The sequence below is a fragment of the Anser cygnoides genome, chromosome Z (assembly GCF_040182565.1).
Source record: "Anser cygnoides isolate HZ-2024a breed goose chromosome Z, Taihu_goose_T2T_genome, whole genome shotgun sequence".
Lineage (NCBI taxonomy): Eukaryota > Metazoa > Chordata > Aves > Anseriformes > Anatidae > Anser > Anser cygnoides.
Window position 1 is genome coordinate 60977443 of NC_089912.1, and position 20000 is coordinate 60997442.

General features: G+C 47.2%; 1 protein-coding gene across 19 annotated transcripts in view; it reads right to left on the reverse strand.

The window, feature by feature from the left end:
• The window catches only part of TCF4 (transcription factor 4), a 211458-nt gene that overhangs the window by 85040 nt on the left and 106418 nt on the right, over positions 1-20000 (reverse strand). For 14 of the 19 annotated variants that reach the window (XM_066988592.1, XM_066988591.1, XM_066988590.1 and 11 more), the window contains 2 exons: positions 1534-1663; positions 1060-1109 (listed from right to left, as the gene is read on the reverse strand). The exons of 3 other annotated variants lie outside the window; for them this stretch is intronic. In XM_066988592.1, the coding sequence (XP_066844693.1) occupies positions 1060-1109; positions 1534-1663 (180 nt within the window). Of the gene's footprint in view, positions 1-1059; positions 1110-1533; positions 1664-3857; positions 3883-20000 lie in introns of those variants that run through there. 2 more of the 19 variants (XM_048079797.2, XM_048079786.2) reach the window with 2 other exon arrangements.

A 20000-nucleotide genomic window follows, 5' to 3' on the forward strand; every position in this document is an offset into this window, starting at 1 on the left:
TTTCTTTTCTGTTTGCAAATATCGATAGGAAAATACGTATTATGTATTTTTAAAGCAACGGTGGAGAAAAAATTAGACTAAAAATAGTAGAATGAAATGCAATGCTAGAATGAAATGTAATAGTAAGTAGAATGAAATTCAAAACACTACTCCATGTTTTATTTTCTGAAATGTCCTATCGTTTCTTTTAAAATCACTATTTTATAAATATATATATTAATGGTTTTAAAAGCAAATGCTCTCAAAAGATGCAGTTGACCATGGTACGGCTCTTTCAGTAAAAAAAAAAACACAAAACAAACCACAAAGGTTTTACACCGTCACGAAGAAACGAAAACTAGGAGGACGGTTGTGCGGAGCGGGAGACAAAGGGCTTCACCCAGCCACGCAGAAACACCAAGTCCCGACCGCGCGGCGCGAGGGTTTCGAGACAAACACTGAGAAATCCGCACTTTATATGGACGGCATCCACGGCCCTCCTCACAAAGAGGTATCGGAGAGATTCTTTCAGATACCTGGGAAAGCCCTGGGTAATTAGCAGCTCTCTCATTATGCCCTGAGCATCCCCCAGCGCCCCGGCAGCAGCTGGCTCCCGCCGGCGGACACCTGGTGCCGGCCCGGCAGCGCCCGCTGCAGGTACGGCCGCCCGCCGCCCTGGCGCGGGAGCGAAGGCACGGCGCGGGCTGAGACCGCGGCCAGTTCTCGCGGACCCTCCCCGCGCACCTCGCTCCGCGTGCGAACCCATAAATCATCCTCGCAGCGACAGCGCCGCTGGCCGGCACGTGAAGCTCGCGCCCGTCCCACCAGGCGCGCGGCGGCTCGGCGCTTCTGCCTCTGGTTCGCGCCGCTCAAAGGCAACGTGACCCACGCACGCTCGTCCCCGCCGTGTCGTCAATCGCCTCGCAGGCTGGACGAGGCCCTACGACGAGGCTCAGGACCTCTCCTCACCTTGCCCACCACCTGTACCGCTCGCTACAAGCGCCCGCGAGCGGCATGCCCGTGTCTGCCTGCCCCCCAGCAAAGCGACGGCGCGGCGGCGGGCGGGCGCGCGGTACTTACTGAGGACGGCAAACCTGGAGGAACTTTCCGAACTTTCTTTGTTTGTACTTCTGAAAAAAAAAAAAAAAGATAAAACGGTGTCTTCGTAAAGACGGGCTTTTTTTTTTTTTTTTTTTTTTTTTTTTTGCCAGCGAGGATTTCTAAAGAGCAAGCCGCCTAATCGCCCTGCCCGCGGCTCCCTCCCGGCTCCCAGCGGTTTGGGTAGGGCGGAGGGGTGCCAGCCTCCTGCCCACCCCGGCAGCGCTGCGAAATTGGTCATATTTTCACCTCGAGCGTTAGGGGCCTTTGTTTTCGCCTCACGCGGGTCTGCTTTGAGAAAGCGACTTTCGAAGGCTCCTCGCGTGCCCCACAAAGAGGAGCGGCGGCGGCGGCAGCGAGCCCTGGCTGCGCTGATCTCCCCGCGCCGTCACGCGGGGCCCGAAGCGCTGCGGTCCGTGGAAGCGGGGGAGAAGCGCCGAGCACGAAGTCACTCACCCATGGAGGTGCTGTGCAGAGGCCTCCGGCGGGGGTTATTGCTGGAGTACTGGTAGTACTGGGAGCCCGGCTTGCTGGGGGAGAGCGCCCCTGGGTTGCCGATGTCCATCTCCCCTCCCAGGAGACTTTGCTAAAAGACGAAAAAACACACACGTGTGTGCGCGTGCATGTGCAAGCTGCCTTTCCCCATCATTAGCTATTTCTCACCCCTAAAAATAACACGGCAGAGAAGCCTTCATAAGCGCCCGGAACCCTGAAACCAGGACCTGCCAACATTTTAAAGGCGGCATCGCAAAAAATTTCCAGCTTAGCATCTTTGCTTTTACTGGGAAACCGCAAAGTAATTAATTTAAAATACGATTATTTACATTTAAAGGAGACTTATTGCCTACTTATTCAAACGCAATCAGTGTTTTAAAAACTTTTGGAGCTCCGTTAACCAATATATTTGAGAGTCATTTAGTTTCCTCGCTGCAAACAAGACAGTTAAGCGTACAGATTTAGCCATAATAAAACTGAAGGGAAGGAAAAAAAAAAAATCCTGCTGTTGACAGTGCGGTTGGTTCGGAGTGCATGAAGCAGCTTCATTGTCTGTCCCCATGTCAGGCAAAATTCGGAGAATTAAACGGATCACGTTTTGCAAGATGAAAATCTATACGGCAGGCTGTACATAAAACGTGAGCAATGCGTGAATATAAAACTGCGCGTTAATAATATTTTTTCGCAATGCTATCGGAAAAAAAAAGCACCTCTGAAAATCCCAAACAATTAACGCTATTGTACAGCAGCCGCAGTAGCAGCAGCAAAGGACTTTCAATATATCCATTTTATGCCTCTACCATTAACTAACAAGAAGCATCCCGGCAAGCACAGAATTTCCTCAGCTACGAAAGGCGCCTGGCTCCCCCGAAAGAGCAGCAAACGTTATCTGACCACCACTGAAAGAAAAATTACACATCTTTAAGAGACTCCGGCAGAAGAACAATTTCCTGAGTAATGTTCTATTTGCTATAAACTACGTGGAAACTTACCCATAATATATAAATCCCCTGATTATACTCTGCATTGAACACATTGTTCTTTTAATTATTCTGATACGCAATAAAACAGGTGTAGATACCACCATTTATATTAAGAACAAATTTACCATTTAATAAAGAAATTTTAAAATTAAGTACCAAAAATCTAACTTTATCGTTACTTGTAATCAACTTTTACTGACTGAACTAATTACTGTACTTGATAAAGTACAGAATGTGTTTTCCCTAATCTAAATTCTAATCACCATGTCACTCACAACAGACTTAGTAATGCTTCACTAACACACTATTCACATGCAAAATACTCTAAATAGGCCAATTATGACTCTGCCCCTGTTCCCTGGTTAACCCGCTGAGAACTGAAAAATTTCACAAGGCAGTCACCAACTAAAACAAAGGCTCCTTGTTTTAAATTAAGACAGTCTTTTTGATTCCTAAATAGCTCAACAAAGTGGCATGTCTTCTGCTGAAAGCAGTTGGTCAAATATGAGCCATGAGCTGGAAAATCAGAAATTAAAACATCCTTCTCCCTTTACTGCACTTCTAAAAACAGCCGAAGATAACTTTTGCTTCACGAAAACTATATTACTTTTTTTTTTTTTTTTTTTTTTTTCCCCAGAGCAGCTAAACGAAAATCGCCGCCGAGGTATGGGCAAGCGAGCCCTGACGGACGCGGCCCCAAACCCCTTCTTGGTGTGCAGCCCAGCGTTTGGCTCTGCAGACCCCTCGAAGACGTCAAAAATACAGGCACGCCAGTCAGAAACGTACTTTTTGCTAATATCTTTACGTTTAGCTCATGTCTAATATACACCTGCAATGACTACGCTCCTTTTAATAAACAACACCTGCACCGACAAAAAAAAAAAAGGGTTGCAAGTCTATTGCATAATGGCAAAGAAATATATGCAAAAACTCTTTGGGAAAAAAAAAAGAAAAAAAAAGGTTATCAATTCATTGTGAATATCCTCTGAAAATAAACGGGATTTTATTGAACGTCTCGGAGCATTTCCGAATGAAACAGTGCTAACCACAAAAATCCTATTCAGTCATATATTTTTATCACGTATACGTTTTAACATAAAGACAGACCTGCTAAATCTGTGCATGGTTTATCCATATGTCGGGTAGTCTGAAAGACTTACAGCCATCAGCTGTATAAATTCCTATACCCAGCCTACTAGATTTAATTTGATTTAAAAAAAAAAAAAAAGTCTATACGACAGCGTTTGCAAACTATTTTAGATTAAACAAGATTCACTTTAGGAGCAGAAAACACACACATACCCTATGTTGTTTTTGTTTTTTCATCCAAACGTTTCTCCCTCTACAAAGATGCAGAGGTTTCTACGGGGTTGGGAAAAAAAAATGAAATCCCAAACTTGCGTTATTACATTAGGAGTAAACAGATGCGCCAGTCCTACGCGCTGCCCGCCTTTTGTTTGTTTAGCGATCGAATACTTCTCGTTGCCACTAGTTGCACTTCACAATGACCATTCATTCCTCTTGACCTAGCAGGTAGGTGCTGAAATGCGGGTGACGGCGGACGGGCTCGCGTACCTGCGGCTCGCCACGCGGAGCTGACAGCCACGGGGGCTCGCGGCACGGGCACGGCGGTGCCCACGGGGCTCCCCGCGGCCGGGCCGGGCGCACGCGAGCGCCCGTGCGAAGCCTGCTCCTCGCTCATGCCGCATGTCCGCCTCCCAACAACTTCGGCACGGGTGCTGGGCTACAGGCGGCTTGCGCTGCCACAAAGACTGGGTTTTCTCAAACGCATCTCCCAAATCTTCCGTCCGGAGCGTCGCGGGCTAATTTCTTCATTCGCTCCCGAAAAGCGCCCGAACCCCCAGATAGCCCAAACCAGCCAAGCACCCTCCTTTGTCTGCCACGGGACAGCCAGGCGCGCTTGCTTTCAAGGTAAAAAAAGAGGTGGGTTTGCGCACTTAAGGGGACCTTGCCAAGCGCCCCAGGGAGGAAAACTCGCGTAAAAACATATATGTACCTATTCCGCGATGCTCCTAAAAGGAACAATGGGCATTTATTACAGTTCAGCCTACGCGTCACACTGTTAACGGCCTGCAACAAAGAGAACGATACAACGTTTACAAACCACGGTGCCATAGATCACGTCGCTTTTGGAGCTTGCGTTTTCTCCAAACCGGATCTCAGATGCGGCATGAATTTATCAGGCATCAAAGTTCGTATTTACCATTAGGACAGGATGAGCTTAAAACCAAAGTGTTACGTCTGTCAGACTCCCCTGCAGACTTTGCAGAGGGGCTTACCTAAGCGTGCGCGTATTGGAGGTAGGGGAAGCGGGGTATCTTTGGGTGCAACCGGTGCAGCAGGCGAGACACAAAACATTACAAATCTCTGAGCTGTACAAATCCTGCAGGCGGATGCTGGCATTATAGCGCGTACTGTACAAACCGCCCCGTCCTCGCGGACCTGTACAGTTGGCAGTCTATTTGTTTTATAATAAACAAAGCGAATAATGTGCGGGATTTGCCAGTTGAATGGTAGTTTGAGGCTAAAAACAACCACAGAAGAAAATAAATGCAACAGAGCAAAATCGCGTTGAGGCACGCAGCTGTATTTTTCATCAGTTGCAATGTTTTTGCTTTTGTCGTTGCTACATACAAGCCTGTCTTATTTCTAGTAATTTGTAAAATAAGTCACTAACAAGTGAATCCTGCCTCCAAAATTTGAATAACTAGACAAAGAATTAAAGCTGGATGGGGAGGAAAGGCGCGCGTACTATGACAAAGTAAGATCCATATGGATGCGATATTACCCCTCCTGGAAAAACACAAACGTTGCTCCATTACAAACCCGGAGTTCTGCTCCTCAAACGAAAATCACATGAATGCCAATAAGCATTTCACTTAAATTTCTGCTTCAGACCTATATAGGTAGGAAATAGATTTCCAAAAATTATTTTGTATTTCCTTTCTTGTAGAAGCAGGTGAGATTAGGGTACGACAGCGCGCTGCCGTTCGCTAATAGAACATTAATTCAGATTGAAGGTAAACGTCCTTCAAGCCCATAATCCAAAATCCTCTGATAAAAGCGATCAGGAAAAAATATTTCAGAAAGGGCCTTTTTTTTTTTTTTTCTGACAACCTGGATAGATTTTTTTTTTTTTGACGTCTCCACGCTACATCGTGATCCAGTATCAAACGCGCCATCACGGCGATGTTGTACGGAAGAGAAAAACGGGCTTAGAGGAGAAGAGATTAAGCTCCTTTTCTGAACGACTGCCAACCGTTTGTGCGCTGCGCTCACGGCGGAGCAGCCCCGCGCACACAGCTGCAGCCCCGCTCGCCGCTCCCCAGCCCGGCGGATGGATGGGGACTGCGGGACATATGGTCCCCGCTCCGCACGGCGCACAGGACTGCGAGCCTCGGAGCAGCTTTGGAAGCCAACGGGCACGCCGCATGCATCCTGCCAGCCCTTCCCCACCCGATGCGCTACGCGCGCTGGGAGAGGGCGAGGAGGGTGAGGAGTGGGGACGAAGGCTGAGGCTGCCGGCATCGCCCTGGCCGGTCCTCAGCATCGTCAGGGCAGGTGGCAAATCTGCTGAGCGCGGGCTGGGGACATCCCACCGCCGCCGCCCTGCTCCGTGCTCGATCCGATGGCAGCGAGCGCTCAGCAAGCGCGATTCTGTGCCCGCGCGTCCGCACGCTGCAGGGCAGGGCTGTGAGCCGACACCAGCATTATCCAAATTGCACACGCCTTGTGTAACCCCATCGGCTACCTTGCCGAAACGCATCGTTCTAAAAGCTAGACCCTTTTCCAATAAACTTCCTACGCGCACCAAGAATTCACGCACTTCGTCCAAGGAGAAGAGCCCCGCTGCCTTCCCGATGTCGCAGCACTGCTCGCATCAGAAGGCTGTGCGCCGTTGAAGACCGGAGCCTTTTTGCTCGCTTTGCTCACCCCGTGCCCACCGCCTCTGCGCACCCTACAGCCTCCCTCTGCTGGGGGACCCACGTGTTGTGGGGCTTTTCTGCCATCAAATTACCTTTTCCTCCAGAAAAAAAGAGCGCAAACCAAGACGGATGCAGTCACCCTCAGTGCTGAAGCCCCACGTGCGCAGCACACACCCACCAGCACAATTTGGGGTGCCCCCACCAAACACCGGCCCAGAGGACCGTGGCCCAGGCCATTCCCCTGCCTGCGCCTCCACCACCTCGCTTGGACTTCTCCCCATCCAGGGTACTGCACAGGTGCAACCGAAGCAACCCGAATTTGATGAAATCGCCTCTAATTTATGCTGAAACAGAGGAATAGGAGGTCTCTTTTTTTTTTCTTCTCTTCAAACATAACCAATTTCTAACTGCAACTGTTCTGTTTTCTTTTCCTCTAGCAAAATCGCAGGATGCAGCATTGCATCTCGTCATCCGGGTCGCAGCTCCTTTTACATGCCCTACCCTCGGTTTATGAATTTTCACTTAAGTCAAGTTAACTAAGTAATGCCGCATAGACATCTGAATCATTTCTTGGTTATTTCCTTCTGTGATTTCAATCCTCTGCTTTTAATCAAATTATGAAACTAAATTTCCACTTATCATGTGACTATCAGGGCATCTGTTCATAATCTGTCCAATTCCTACAAAAACTCCTTTCTTTGGCTTTTGGAAATTTGGCAGCTCTCTGTAAAATCTTCTGTGTGTCATTTACGTCCAGTATTTCTCTCTAATGCCAAGTGTAAATTGCAAACCATTGATGGCAAACACAGAGAAACAATTTCCTCCGGTTTCACTGAGTATGTTTTCAAGCTAAGGTACTGTTTTCCTTTTTTCTCAGCCAACCATAATTCTTAAAAAGTATTTACAGAAAAATTTTGACTTTTAGAGAACAAAGGAGCTTCTCGCACCGAGATTTCATTTCTCACCGAGTTCTGTTTTTTCGTGAACGCTCCCAAGCACGAAGCAGGAGAAATCTTCCGCTGTTTGTTTTCTTTGCTCCATCTGATGGCAAATAACCTTTTTGTCTCGTTTCTTCTGCCTTCCAGGGCAGCCCCTTCAGATGGCTGCGCGCAGCGTTCAGCACTTTTCTTTTGACTCTGACCTTTTCCACTAAAAAATGCTTGCAGGTATTATCAAATAATTTTTCATGTTCAACCAGCCCTCGTGCATTAATGTCATCAGTATCAGTTCTCTGCTTCTTTTTTTACTATTATTTTTTTCACTCTCTCTTCATCTGCGTGATTTAAAATTGCTCTTTAGGCTTAAACCTTTCCGGAGTAATTTTTCCCAGTTGTGTTGTTTTGGGGACTGACTGTAACACCAGCACAGCAGCAGGAACTTCCCAGGTTCGTTCAGTGGTTTCGGCAGCAGTTTGCGGACACGCAGCTGAACAGAGAGCTCTTAACTATGCCTGAGGCTCGGCAGCCTCTGACAGCAAGGATTTCCAATTTGTCCTTCTCTCGTTTTCCTCATCTCTTCCAGGTGAGCAGGAGAAAAAAAACATGTGTAACTTTTCCCCTCATTTTCCCCACATTTACTCTTGTATGCTTGCTTCTTCCACTGCCTTTATTCACCATTATGCACGATGACTCAGATGATTATACTGCTGCTTGATTATCACGAAAGGTTAGCTACTTGTCTGCATTAACGATCCCATCTTTCACATTTGCAGGGAATGATTTCACCATCAACTGCACGGTTTTCAGTGTTTTTCTAAAGCTTCAGTGGAATGAAAATATTTCATTTCCTCGCGTTCGGGGAAAAATGGATAAAAAGCGATTCAACTGAACAAGTGCGAGGCACAAAAAAAATCAAGGAAAGAAGGGACTTCCTCCTCCACTAAGGAGTTTTTTAAATGCAGTCTTTGCTCTGCTTGTGATTTTTTTGCTGTGCAGCTTCTGCTGGAAGTGCTTGGAGTTGGAGATGGCTCCTTCGCCACAGCCCAAACGGCGACACCAGTGGGTTCCGTGCTGCAAAGAGCAGCAAAAACGGCCTTATAACGGCCGCAGTTAAGGGGGTGCCCCGTGCCACCCCTGGGGATGATCCCGAGAGCACCCAGCGCGTGAGGGTGGCGGGGAGAAACGGGACCGAAGAAGCAAGTGGAGCCTTTGGTCAAAGTCCGTGGGCAGTGGTTCACGGTTGGCGAGTCCTCGTGCTGCTGGCTGTGCCCAGCGGGGACGGGGTGACGCCTTTGGTGACTCTCTGGTGCTGCAGATGGCCGAGGTGCCAGGGCCGGCCCTGTGCCACACGGGACAAAAGCCCACGTCCTCACCTGCAGATGCGCTCCCCGAGCAGAGAAATGCTTCTGGAAACAGCAGCGCGCCCAGGAGGAGCTGGACGGAGCCGAGAACGTGAAGCACAGGTGCCTGTGCCTGAGAAGATCCAGCCCAGAACAATCTGCCACCAAACACCGCGGAAACCCAGCGCATGGGGCGTTCAGAGCGCTCCCCTCTCTTTGCAGACTGTAATACCACGTGGTAACGTTCAGAAGACTTCACAATCAAGGAACTGAAGCTTGGAGCTACTGGAGGGGTTGCTTGTGCACGAGGAAGCGATTCCTACCCGAAGCGTGTCGGTGGAACCGCCGTCCAGGGCAGACGGCTTGGTCAGGAGCTGCACGGCCCCAGTCCAGACCACGCCAAACCCTCTGAAGGCACCGGGGCCTCCCGGGTGTTAATGAGGGAAGAATTTGGCCCACGGTCAGCAGCTGGATGTTCGGGGATTGTGAATATAGCGAAGCTTGGTCTGCAGTGCTTTTACGGAGCAACGCGGCGACGCGATAAAGGAGGCTTGCCGCATCACGGAGAGCCCAACTGATCTAGGACATCTTTCCAAATTATCAAGAAATCCATAGTCCGCTCAGAAACATAAGCTCGATATGTATTTTAACGTTCCTAGATGCGAAAAAGAGTGCTACATCAGAGTATTGGCATGCGGCGAAAGCAGGGTACCATAAAAAACCCCCCACTTTCTGCAGGGTTCAACAATAATCGGGCAAAACCAGCGCCGTTGGTTTGTGCACTGGGGCTGCTCACTAAATCTGAAACGCGTGTCCTCACTCCCCGATTTTCACAGCGCCTCCCGGTACCCAAGCAGCCGTATTTCCGTGTGGCTCCGAAGCTCCCAACATCTCCAAGTGCCCACTTCTTCAAACATCTCCGATCCTATACCATCTGGTAAGTATCAGCATCGCGGTCACTTATGGGGGGGGAGACGGATAGGAGACAGGGAGGATTAATGACATGCAGAAACGAACGCTGTGCAGAGAACGACATTTTTGCACTATTTTTCCCTGAGAAAAAATACTGAAGACTCGCTGGCAAGAATTCCTTAGCCGGGCTCTGCTTTTTTTCAGTTCAAGTAAGCACTTCAACATGATTCAGTAAGGATGTCCTACCACTACTCGCTTCAAAATGGTTCTCTCTGGCAAATTATTACAAACCCTAAAAAAAGCCCCGTTAACCTAACAAGGCAATTATCATCACTCTTCCCCGTGTAAGCATTCGACTACAAACGGCTTACAACAAAAAGCCTGGCTCAAGTTGTCTCAGGCAGGGTAAAACACTCTGACACGCCTCAGTCTTGAAAAGGTGTTTGGTGGCTGAATTCCCATTTTTAATGATATAATTATTGTTTTCCCTTTGAATAGGAGAACACAGAAAAAGGCTTACAGAAGTTCAAATGCATGGGAAACGGCCTTTTTCTGAAATTACGTTAGTAATATTTTTAACCAAAGAAAAGTTACTGTAAAAACATCTGAGAGACCGAAGAAACTTCCTGTCCAAAAAAATAACAAAACCCATGCTAAATACTTTAAGTGCCTCGGAGGATGTGTGTTTTTTTTTTTTTTTCAGACTTATTACTATTCATCGGCCTGAAAGATAAACAACGCCCTCCCCCTTTTTAGGGCAGAAGCAAGATTTTGTAGGAAAAAGAAAAAGCTGTCCACAGACTAAAAGCCATTTAAAGATCCCCAAACGATCCTGCGTGTCAGACACGGGGCCTGGGACTCGGAGGGGCTGGGGAAGGTTGCTTCCATCCCCACGTTCACACCAAGAAGCGTGCGCTTGCCTGGGGCGAGGCGCAGGGAAGTGAAACCTCGAGCACACGTTGGAAAGGAAGCGGGGGGAAGAAGCGGGCTTTGGACCCAACGGTACATGACAAGTTGGAAATAAATCACATCCGTGGCGTCCCCGTCAGTCCATGCACGCCGCGGGCACCGGCAAGGGGAGGGCAAGGGTGGCTGGGTCCCCCCAGCCTCCTCTCGGAGCTATAACATCACTTTTTTTTTTTTTACAGATGCATGCAAACAAAAAATGTGAAAGCTTCTTCACTTCAAGTAGAGTCTGCAAAGCTTAGGTCACCTTGTGCTTAAGACAGGACAAAAAAAAATCAGAATTGCCCTGCGACAACAACAAAATTGGCAAATTCAGCTGCTCTGAGGAACCGGCAGGAAGAAAAAGCACCTTTTTCTGCTGACACAGGTGAAAGGAGAACAAGCTGGCGTTTGGGTGAGTCAGAGCAGAGCGTGCCACCCGGCCAGCTCTCCTCCAGTGCTGCACGCTGCCCTGCAGCTAGCTCAGAAAACGCACTTTCAAGGGAAAATGAAGTTTTGCCTTCTCGGTGCCACCGAGGGGGCATTTGGGGCAGCTAGGGAGGAGCAGACCTGCTGAGCGTCCCGCTTGCTATCGCATGGCTGCTTTTCCTCCCTCCTTTTTGCACGGAAGAGGTAATGAGGATCTTCCCTGTTGTGGAGGCAACATTTTGGTTTGCCTACGCTGCAGAGAGAGGCTTTGCTCCTGCTCTGCAATACTGCTGCTTTCGGGGAAGCCAGCACGAGCCGTCCACTCAAAGCAAGTGCCTGCACGGGCCGGTATCGATGTCCGTAGTCAGCAAAGGACTGCACGTGGGCATGTCCCCACCTGGGTCTTCTCTTATTTCTTTACAAAGTCCGACTCCCACCATCAATGCAAGGTTTAGTAATGCTTTCAGAGACAAAAGATGCAGAAAAGAGCTGGCGTAGAGCAGAGCTGGCAGCACCCCTTCAGGCCGCCATTAGGGCCAAACGTCACAAAATGTGGAATCAGTTTATCTGAAAGACATTGTCTACAAATAAATCAAAGCCACCAAGCTAAGCTACTTGGCAGAAAGGAAACACCAGGTCAAACAGAAGCACTGCGGAGAGCAACGTTTTACAGGCACTGCTTTCTTCTCGACTGCACCTAGCGCCCCGTGGAGATACACACAACGTGTCCTACAGCGCAGAACCGATAAAGGAAGGCAGCAGAAAAGAAAGCAAAGAGCCAGCAGAAGTTACACGACAAAACTTTTAAATCCCGACAACTTCAGAATGAGATTCTAGAAACTGGAAAACTAAAGGATACTGGCACAGCATCGTTGCTGCCCTACCCAAGCCCAGTAGCAAGAGTAGGCGAGGAAGAAGCCTCACTCGTCCTTGCTGGGCTACTTCAAAATACGCATCAAAGACGATTTCCTTTTGTGCACTTGTAATCCTGAAATTGTCTGTGCTGCTCCACATGTGGACAACCACACGAAGTCTATCATACGATATCAGGATGTGCCCATAAATCGCGTGAGCAGTAGAAATTTCCATGCGTGTTGTGCCACGGTCGCACCAGGGATGACGGACACTCTTCTGGTGCCGCTGGAAGAGCACGAACTGCAAGTGTACTTTCTCACAAGTCTTCCAAAGCTGGGCTACAAATCAGTCATTTTACAACGCCTGCCCAAGATTGGCCATCACGGAATAAAACTTTCAAAAAACGATTAAGAGGAAATACATATTGAAAAGAAAATAGTAAGGGCTCCTGGAAAATTCTCACTGCTCAACACCAAAACTTTCCAAAAAGGGGAGCACTGAACCAGGACACAACTACTGGGCAGTGTTTGGGACAACGGTGGCTGGAGGGGCACTAGGTGAAGGCAGAGGATCTCTGCTCCCAACAAGACGTGGGGCAAGACGCAGGTGACTCTGTGACGACGCAAGATGGCCTCATCTGAGGCCATAAAGCAGGGGGGAGTTTGTGGCTGATTTTCTCTGTAGATGGCTATGATGTGCTAAGCAGTTAATTGGCTTTTTTTTTTTTTTTTTTTTGCACTACATTAAAGAATAAAAACCTCTGTCTAAAAACTGTATTTGTCACAATACCTTGTTATCCCATGTCTATGTTGTAAAGGTAATCCTGTATATTACAGTGGTATGTAAAAAACCAACAGAGGAATACCCAAGTGAGTTATATTTTCAGTGATTCCGTTGGTTTTTATTAGACTTTATATGCATTTTCCCCAGATACTTTTGAAAGACAAGGATGTTGGAAATATCCATAATTCTACCTCTCGTGTAGCTTATACCTTCACTCTTAAAAAAAAAATAATCTCCTGACAGTCAACCAGGATCCATTTTCAAAGAAGGAAAACAGTTAAAAAATAAAATAGAAAGACCTATAAACATGCAGACAGATGGCTATATTCTGTCATTAACTTCAAAACAAAATAAAAATATTAACTTCTCCATTGTTGCTAAACATACTGCAGCAAGACTTGAATGCCTGGCAGACATGCACCTCATCTGCTGCGAAGGCATAAAGACATACCTGGCTTCTGTGGTATTATTATTTATTATTTGTTAAGCACCAACAATGTGTTCGGCACTTTTCAAAGCCAGAAGGGGCGAAAGTGTACTTTAAAAATGCTGCTCCTGAGGTAAATAAGACCACGGGCACGGGAAAGCAGGAGGGCAGTAAGAGGGAAACCCACGCTGCCACGCGTCGGGCCTAACAATAACAGGTCTGAAATAAGAAGAATTTGGAAAATATCCGGCTTGTAAAGCTGGCAGGTGTAGAGATAGCAGAGTTTTGCACCGTTTGACTGGAGGAGAGGACAAAGAGGGTATTTTGAGGTTTGCCTGCGAGCAGCGCGGCCTGGTTAGCAGTGGGCAGGTTGGCTGCCGGGCTGGGCAGGTGCGGGCCCACGGCTCTTCTCCGAGCTCGGCTGACCCTCCACAAACACCAGCGTGTGGCTGGCACTAACCACCTCTCACTGATACCTTCAAGAGCCAAAAACTGAACTTTGCAAAAATGTCAAGATTTTGGCGGGCTGTCACAGAGCCTGCACGCACTGTCCTGCTGACCCCCAGGGATTAATGTCCCACAGGACTGAGAAAGAGAGAAAAAAATCCCACCCCCTTACACAAAAAGTTTGATCATTTGTGTAATCCACTGAACAACGTCCACTTTAGAGGTGTGACGGGGCTCAAGGCCTACTCCTCCACCTGAGAGGAACACATCCAGCCCCTCACACAAAGCCCTCCTCCTCCTCCCGCTGTGCTCACACCAGCCACAGACTGCAGCAAAACACAAGACAGTTACGGGGGGAAAAAAAAAGGCTGTGAAAGGGGAACAATGAAAAGCAAGCAAAACAGGAAAGGGGAAGCGAGAAAGACACACCACAAGGCCTTGCTAATTCGTTGGTCGATGGCCCCCAGCCTACAGATGCGGAGGCCTAACTCGGGCACGGCTGCACTGAAATGGGGGTTTCTGCTCCCGGGGGGTGATTCAGCGAACCCAGTACCAGGAGCCGATCACCACACGGGGAGCAGAGGGGCTCCCCAGCTCCGACCACCCCTCTGCCTCGCATTTCTGAATGGCCCCACAAGGCCCAAGAAAGGCCTTCAGGTAATCGGGGGGCTCCTGAGGGTCAGAGGCAACATAGGTGGGACTTGGAGCCCGAACCCCATTTCCCTGGGATGCACTGCGCTGTGTTGCCCTGGGCAGTTTGTCATTCTGTCCTTTCTTCTTATGAGAGTTACTTTTATGCTGAATTAAAACAAGCTAGAGAAGCATCTTCAGATGTGAGAAGACAAAGAATTTCCTAAAGAAGTAGGGGATGCTCCATGACAACTCTAAAGCCGTTTGATGGCGCTTGTGTCTGAGGTATCAGCGGGTTTTCTTTTTTTAGGCAGGATGAGAGCACAACTTAGTCATTGTTTTTAATTATTCCATACATAAATAGCTCCTAGGATTCATATCCTCATACAGTCCCTGAAATCTCTACTTGTCAGAAGAAATTGCTCCTTTTTTTTTTTTTTTAAGCCAAGAAGCAAAGGAATAAATCACACAATAATAGAAGCCCGGCCAGAGCGTCATCTTCCGTCACCTCTAAGGTCACTGCTGGTGAAGGCTGGCACCAGACACCGAGGGGGCAACTGCAATGCTGAAACACAGTCTTTCAAGGGGGATGTGAACATCTTTCTTTTTTTTTTCTCCAGTTATTACCAAGGAGGAAGTTAAAGAGCTTTCTGTGAAAATCAGGTGGTGAGAGTTTACTGGAAAGCTCTTAAAAATATACAGATCGTGGGCTTGTGTTTATCTGGACCTTCCCAAGGAGTATGCATTGAAACAGGTGAAAAAAATCTAGAGCCAATGCAGCAAGAAATATCTGCTGAGTTTATGGCATCAGTTTGTTAAAACACTGATTTATCGGTGTTTACATGTACCGGACTGTTTACTGACTGATTTGAATGACTTAAAATATAAATATCAGCCCATGCAAAGCGTAAGCAAAAGAGATACACTAGGTTTCGAAACTCGGGGAGATCTAGACAACTTGCAGATTGTCTGAACTGCAACTAGAAATGCTGTAAAGAAGTTTGCAAAATGAGAGAAATATTACTTATAAATGTGAATTAATAGCTCTCTTAGAAAGTACAGATCCTGACTAGATTTTGTGCAGCATACATTTTGAAAATAGTGTTTATTTTAATAATCAGCATTCTGTGTCTATCTGTGCCTGTAAAAGATCTCGTTTCTCCATCTTGAGCTGTTCTGTATGTGAAGTTCCTGTCTGCAGCCGCATGGTAATTAAGTGTGATTAAAGATGCTATTCATTCCCCTGCAAAGCAGCAGGTAACCACATGTCAGAAGGGGGTGGTGGAAGCGCGGAGTAACTTCTGGGCAGTAAAAAGGCTATTGGAAATGGTCTGTTGGAAATGAGCAATGCGACAGCGTGCAGCAAATGCTACAAAAACGGCCACGTGGGTTTGTGGCAACTACAAGAGATCGACGCGTTCCTAAGCGTTACAAACCCCAAGAAAATAACATTTAAAATCGCCTCTATTCCTGTGTGCACTGGGGGCTGCCGAGAGCCCGGCCGCGGCCTAGACACGACTAAGAGAAAGGCACCCAGGAAAAGCCCGCCAGCAACCCGGCCCCGCAGTAACAAACAGAAAAGGGAGGTTGAGAGGAGTCGGGGCTGGAGAGGAGGCTGGGGGCGGCCATGGGAGAAGGCCGAGCTGCCTCCCAGGGCCTGGCACATCAACCAGAAGGGTACTTCGTCTGAAAGGTGCCAGGAATCAGGTCAATAGCAGCATGGCGAAGCTTCCCCCCAAAATCCGTTTCTCATAGCTGTCACGATCCTTTGAAATACCGGCACGCGTGCTGTTTGTGTACATGCACACACGAGCTCCTCGTCTCGCCGTGATTCCATAAAATGCCCAGATAGAGCTGGAGTTTGGCGCCCCGCAGGCCAGTAATCCAAAAGGCTCATTTAGCAGAGGTAATGGGCACAACTGGAAAGAGGGGAAATTCCATGTAAACACCAGCAAGCGTGTTTTTACTGGGAGGGTGGTGAAAGATTGGAAGAGGCTGCCCAGATGAACTCTGCCCTGGGAGAACTCTGCCCTACTCGAAACCCATCTGGGCATGGATGGGTTGGTTTTTTAGTTTGTTTGTTTGTTTGTTTTTAGGTTTTACGCATTTAGATTAGCAGAAGTTGCCAAACCATACCTTATATGCCAAGGACAGCACCCTTGGCTGTCACCCTTGGACACACCAGGGCACTCACCAGTCAACTCTGAGCCCTGCAAATTGCCAGAGTTAGTCAAAGCAGACCGCCTTTTTGCTGGAGGTCCTCCATCAAGCCCTGACCAGACGTGAACCAGCAACGTGCCGTGTAGCGGGGTCACAACTTGCTGTGGTACCACCGCAGGCAAGCATCACTCCCCTTTTTATCGCATTCACGATAGCACAGAAAGTCAGAGTGCAGTGACTGCAAAGGCAAACCAAGCTCCTATTAGCACTCAACCACAACATAAACCTATTATTGCACATTACAAATAGCAGTGCTATTCTGTTGCCAGGTTATAAGCTCCAGAAAGGTGCCCTTGGAATGCTCACTTCCAACAAAATAGCCCTCAGCTTAACATTTGATCCAAAGGGCTAAGAGAAAAGCACTTCCTTTTACCACTAAATTGCAGTGTTGGGTTTTAGCATTTCTTCAATTATGATATGGACAATGAAACCGTGTCTTTCTGGATGCATGAGGAATTCTGCTAAATGAGCCATTCAGACATCTGAACTTAAGTCTGTTCCTTTAATACATTTGATTAACATGGAAATTTTATCTCTTATGTCATTATTTTAGTGCTGTAACATCAAAAACATTAGTCCACAACGTGCCCACGATCACAGGAGGATAGTTTATGGGCGCTAGAACTAATTTCTGGAGCAGAAGCAATGATTCCACCTCCCAAAGCAAGATGCTCGAGCACAAACGATGACAGAGGTGAACCTTCTCCAACTATAAATCTCCACAGAAGTTAGCAGGAGAAACGCTGCTTCCCGGCCCCGCTGAACACAGTGGGACTTTTGCCACCCACCAAAATGTTATCTGGTATCGAAGTATCAAAGGCTCTACTTACAGTAGAGCATCATTTTATTTTGCACCGTATTTCTTGCGGGGCGTATCGCATCCCCACGCAGCTGTGGCTGGTAAGTACATATTGCCCAGTCAAGAGGTTGGAGCGTCCAAATATTTAAAAGCAAATAAACAAAGCGCCGTCGCGTTCGTTCAGGGCACTGGCGCTTCACATCTCATCACAAAAATGGATTAGCAATAGACTTTGTAGGACATGCATTCCTTGGTACATTAGGTATCTTCTATCATCTTAGTATAGCTTTTGTGTGTGTTTTTATAGGGATGGAGAACGAAGGAGGAATTATTATAGGTAAAGGAATCTTGCCGTCAAAATGTGAGGAAATCTAGTTATTTGACTAAGCAAAAAAAACTAAGTGATTTGTAACAGAAGAATAAAATGAACTCGCTGTGTCTCCAGAGGTCTGCAATATGATCTTCAGAAAAGGTAGCTTGCCAATTTAATTGAGGTAGGAGTTATTTAATTTTTTTTTATACAGGTATAGTTTTCAATAAAACTACATATGCCTATAACACTGCAATGGCAGATGTGTCTCGATTATTAGAGGTGGGCTCTAGGGAATATATACAATGGATCTTGAAATCCGTAAGCAGCTGTTTGGAAGGGAGGGGTGGAACATTGCAACACACACACATGTTCCTTAAGTGCAGTAATGTTTTGTTATTTTACTGCAGGTGTATTACAGAGATGAAATTTAATAACTTATTGTATACAATACCAATAAAACCGAAAGATTCTTTGCCCTGACGTTCCTGAACAAAGTACAAATTAGAAGCAGCTCTGAGCCCAGCAGCGCTGTGCACTGACACGCACACAACCCCTGCTCACACCTTCCCTGGCTGCAGGCAGAACGCTGCCTTTTTTACTGTTTACCAGGAAAATGTGGTCAGGCCATTAAAAAAAAGAAAAAAAGGAAAGAAAAAAAAAAAGAAAACAAAACCCCAAAGTGCTCTGCAAGCTAGTGAAGAACGTGCTGCTGAACAACAACAACAAAAAAAGCAAAAGCATTTGAATGCGTGGGACAGCCTTTGTGAGTTCAGCTGTGAGGTCTCCGAGATGCCCGAAGCCCCTGTGCAATGCTACCAGAGTTATTTTTCTAACAGTCATTCTGCAGTGGCTTAAATCGGAAGCCCGATTTCAGAATATGCATTAGTCTCAATCTCGTGCTGAATGAAGCACTGAAGAAGGACCTTTTAAAAGTACATATCAGATAAAAAGATAATCCCTCTTGCTTTTTCTTTTTTTTTCCCCCCCCTTTCTCTCTTTGCTGGACTCCTCTTAACATAATTAGAGATGTTGCAACAATTCAATAATTCACAGCAGAAAAAGGAAGTCCCAGTACTTCTGGAAGAAAAAAGAAAATGGGCAATCGCTATTTCTGTCCATTCCCTTCTCAGCATGAGAACGCTATTATGCAAGGATTTACACACTTATTGGGCACACAGGCACGGGCAGCTGGGCTGAATTAATCCATACGCACTTGCCACAGAAGCTGCCTCGGTCTTTCATTCCCATTATGCTCATTTTAAAGTTTTCCAGCAATATTTCCATTACCTCTATACAAAATCCCTGTCAAAGGTATGTTATAAACACCCCCTAGTCTGCTCAATGAGCCTCGAACGTTCAAAAATTAAAATCCAAGGCTTGACAGACGGGGGACTGGAGCCCCATCGTGTGCCAAGGACTCCTCTCGGTCTCGCCAAGTCCCGTGGAGCCTGGACGCGCTGGGATCCCCCTCGCCCACCACGTGCAACCCTTCTGCCCCTGCCACCCTGCCCCAGAGGGATGGGGGAGCAAGGGAAGGCGGCACGGAGAGGAGAGAGGAGCCCGGGCACACGGCAGGGAGGTCAGGAGGGAGCGTGTGATGTCCCTGTAGATACTTTGCCTGTGGCCTTCCCTTCGGCAGCCTTTCCCTGTACCAGGGTACCCTGAATCAAGCTGAAGTCCAAAAGATGTGATCTCATTCGGGATTAAGTTTATAATATTTTGGTAGCGGGTATTTAAAAACAAAACCAAAAAAAGAGAAAAAACTGGCGGAGCTTGTGTAACTCTACTCGCTTTCACCTTAACGCTTCGTTCCAGATCCAGCTTTCGACATGGGCTGGTTCCAGCTAGCCTCAGAGTATTTCTAGAACCGAGTAAATGAGCACAGCCAAAACCAACATCGAGGCTCACTTCTTAATAGTAAAAACAAGTCATCCTAGGACTTGGGGATTCTGCTTGAAGTTAAACCACCTTAAAAGCCGAACGTCCTTCACTCTGCGCTTGCCAAAAAGGCATAATCCAAATCGTCCAAGAACTCTAATTTATTCCCACACACCATCTCATGCGTTGCCTTGGAAATCTAGGGTGGATGTTTTCTGGCCATCAAGCTCACTTTACAGGTCTCTTTATTCATCGCTTTTTTTGAATTAACCATTGCCCAGAAAAGCACGGTGGCTCTGGATTATTCAAAGTCGGCCTCATCGACTATTAACTGATGAGTGGATCCTCGCTACGCCGAGCAGCACGTTACCAATAGTCTAGCAACCATATCCTATACATCCAGACCCTCTTGCAGAAAGGCACATCAACGTTTCACAAACACTGCACGAGTAACACCATTTTTTATTTTTAAATTGTGTTATTTAAATAACGTTTTTATCTGTCACACGGGAAACCGAAGCGCGGAACCAGAATGAAGTTAGATGAATAAAGTAGGAGCGCTTTGTTAAATACTCCTGCCTT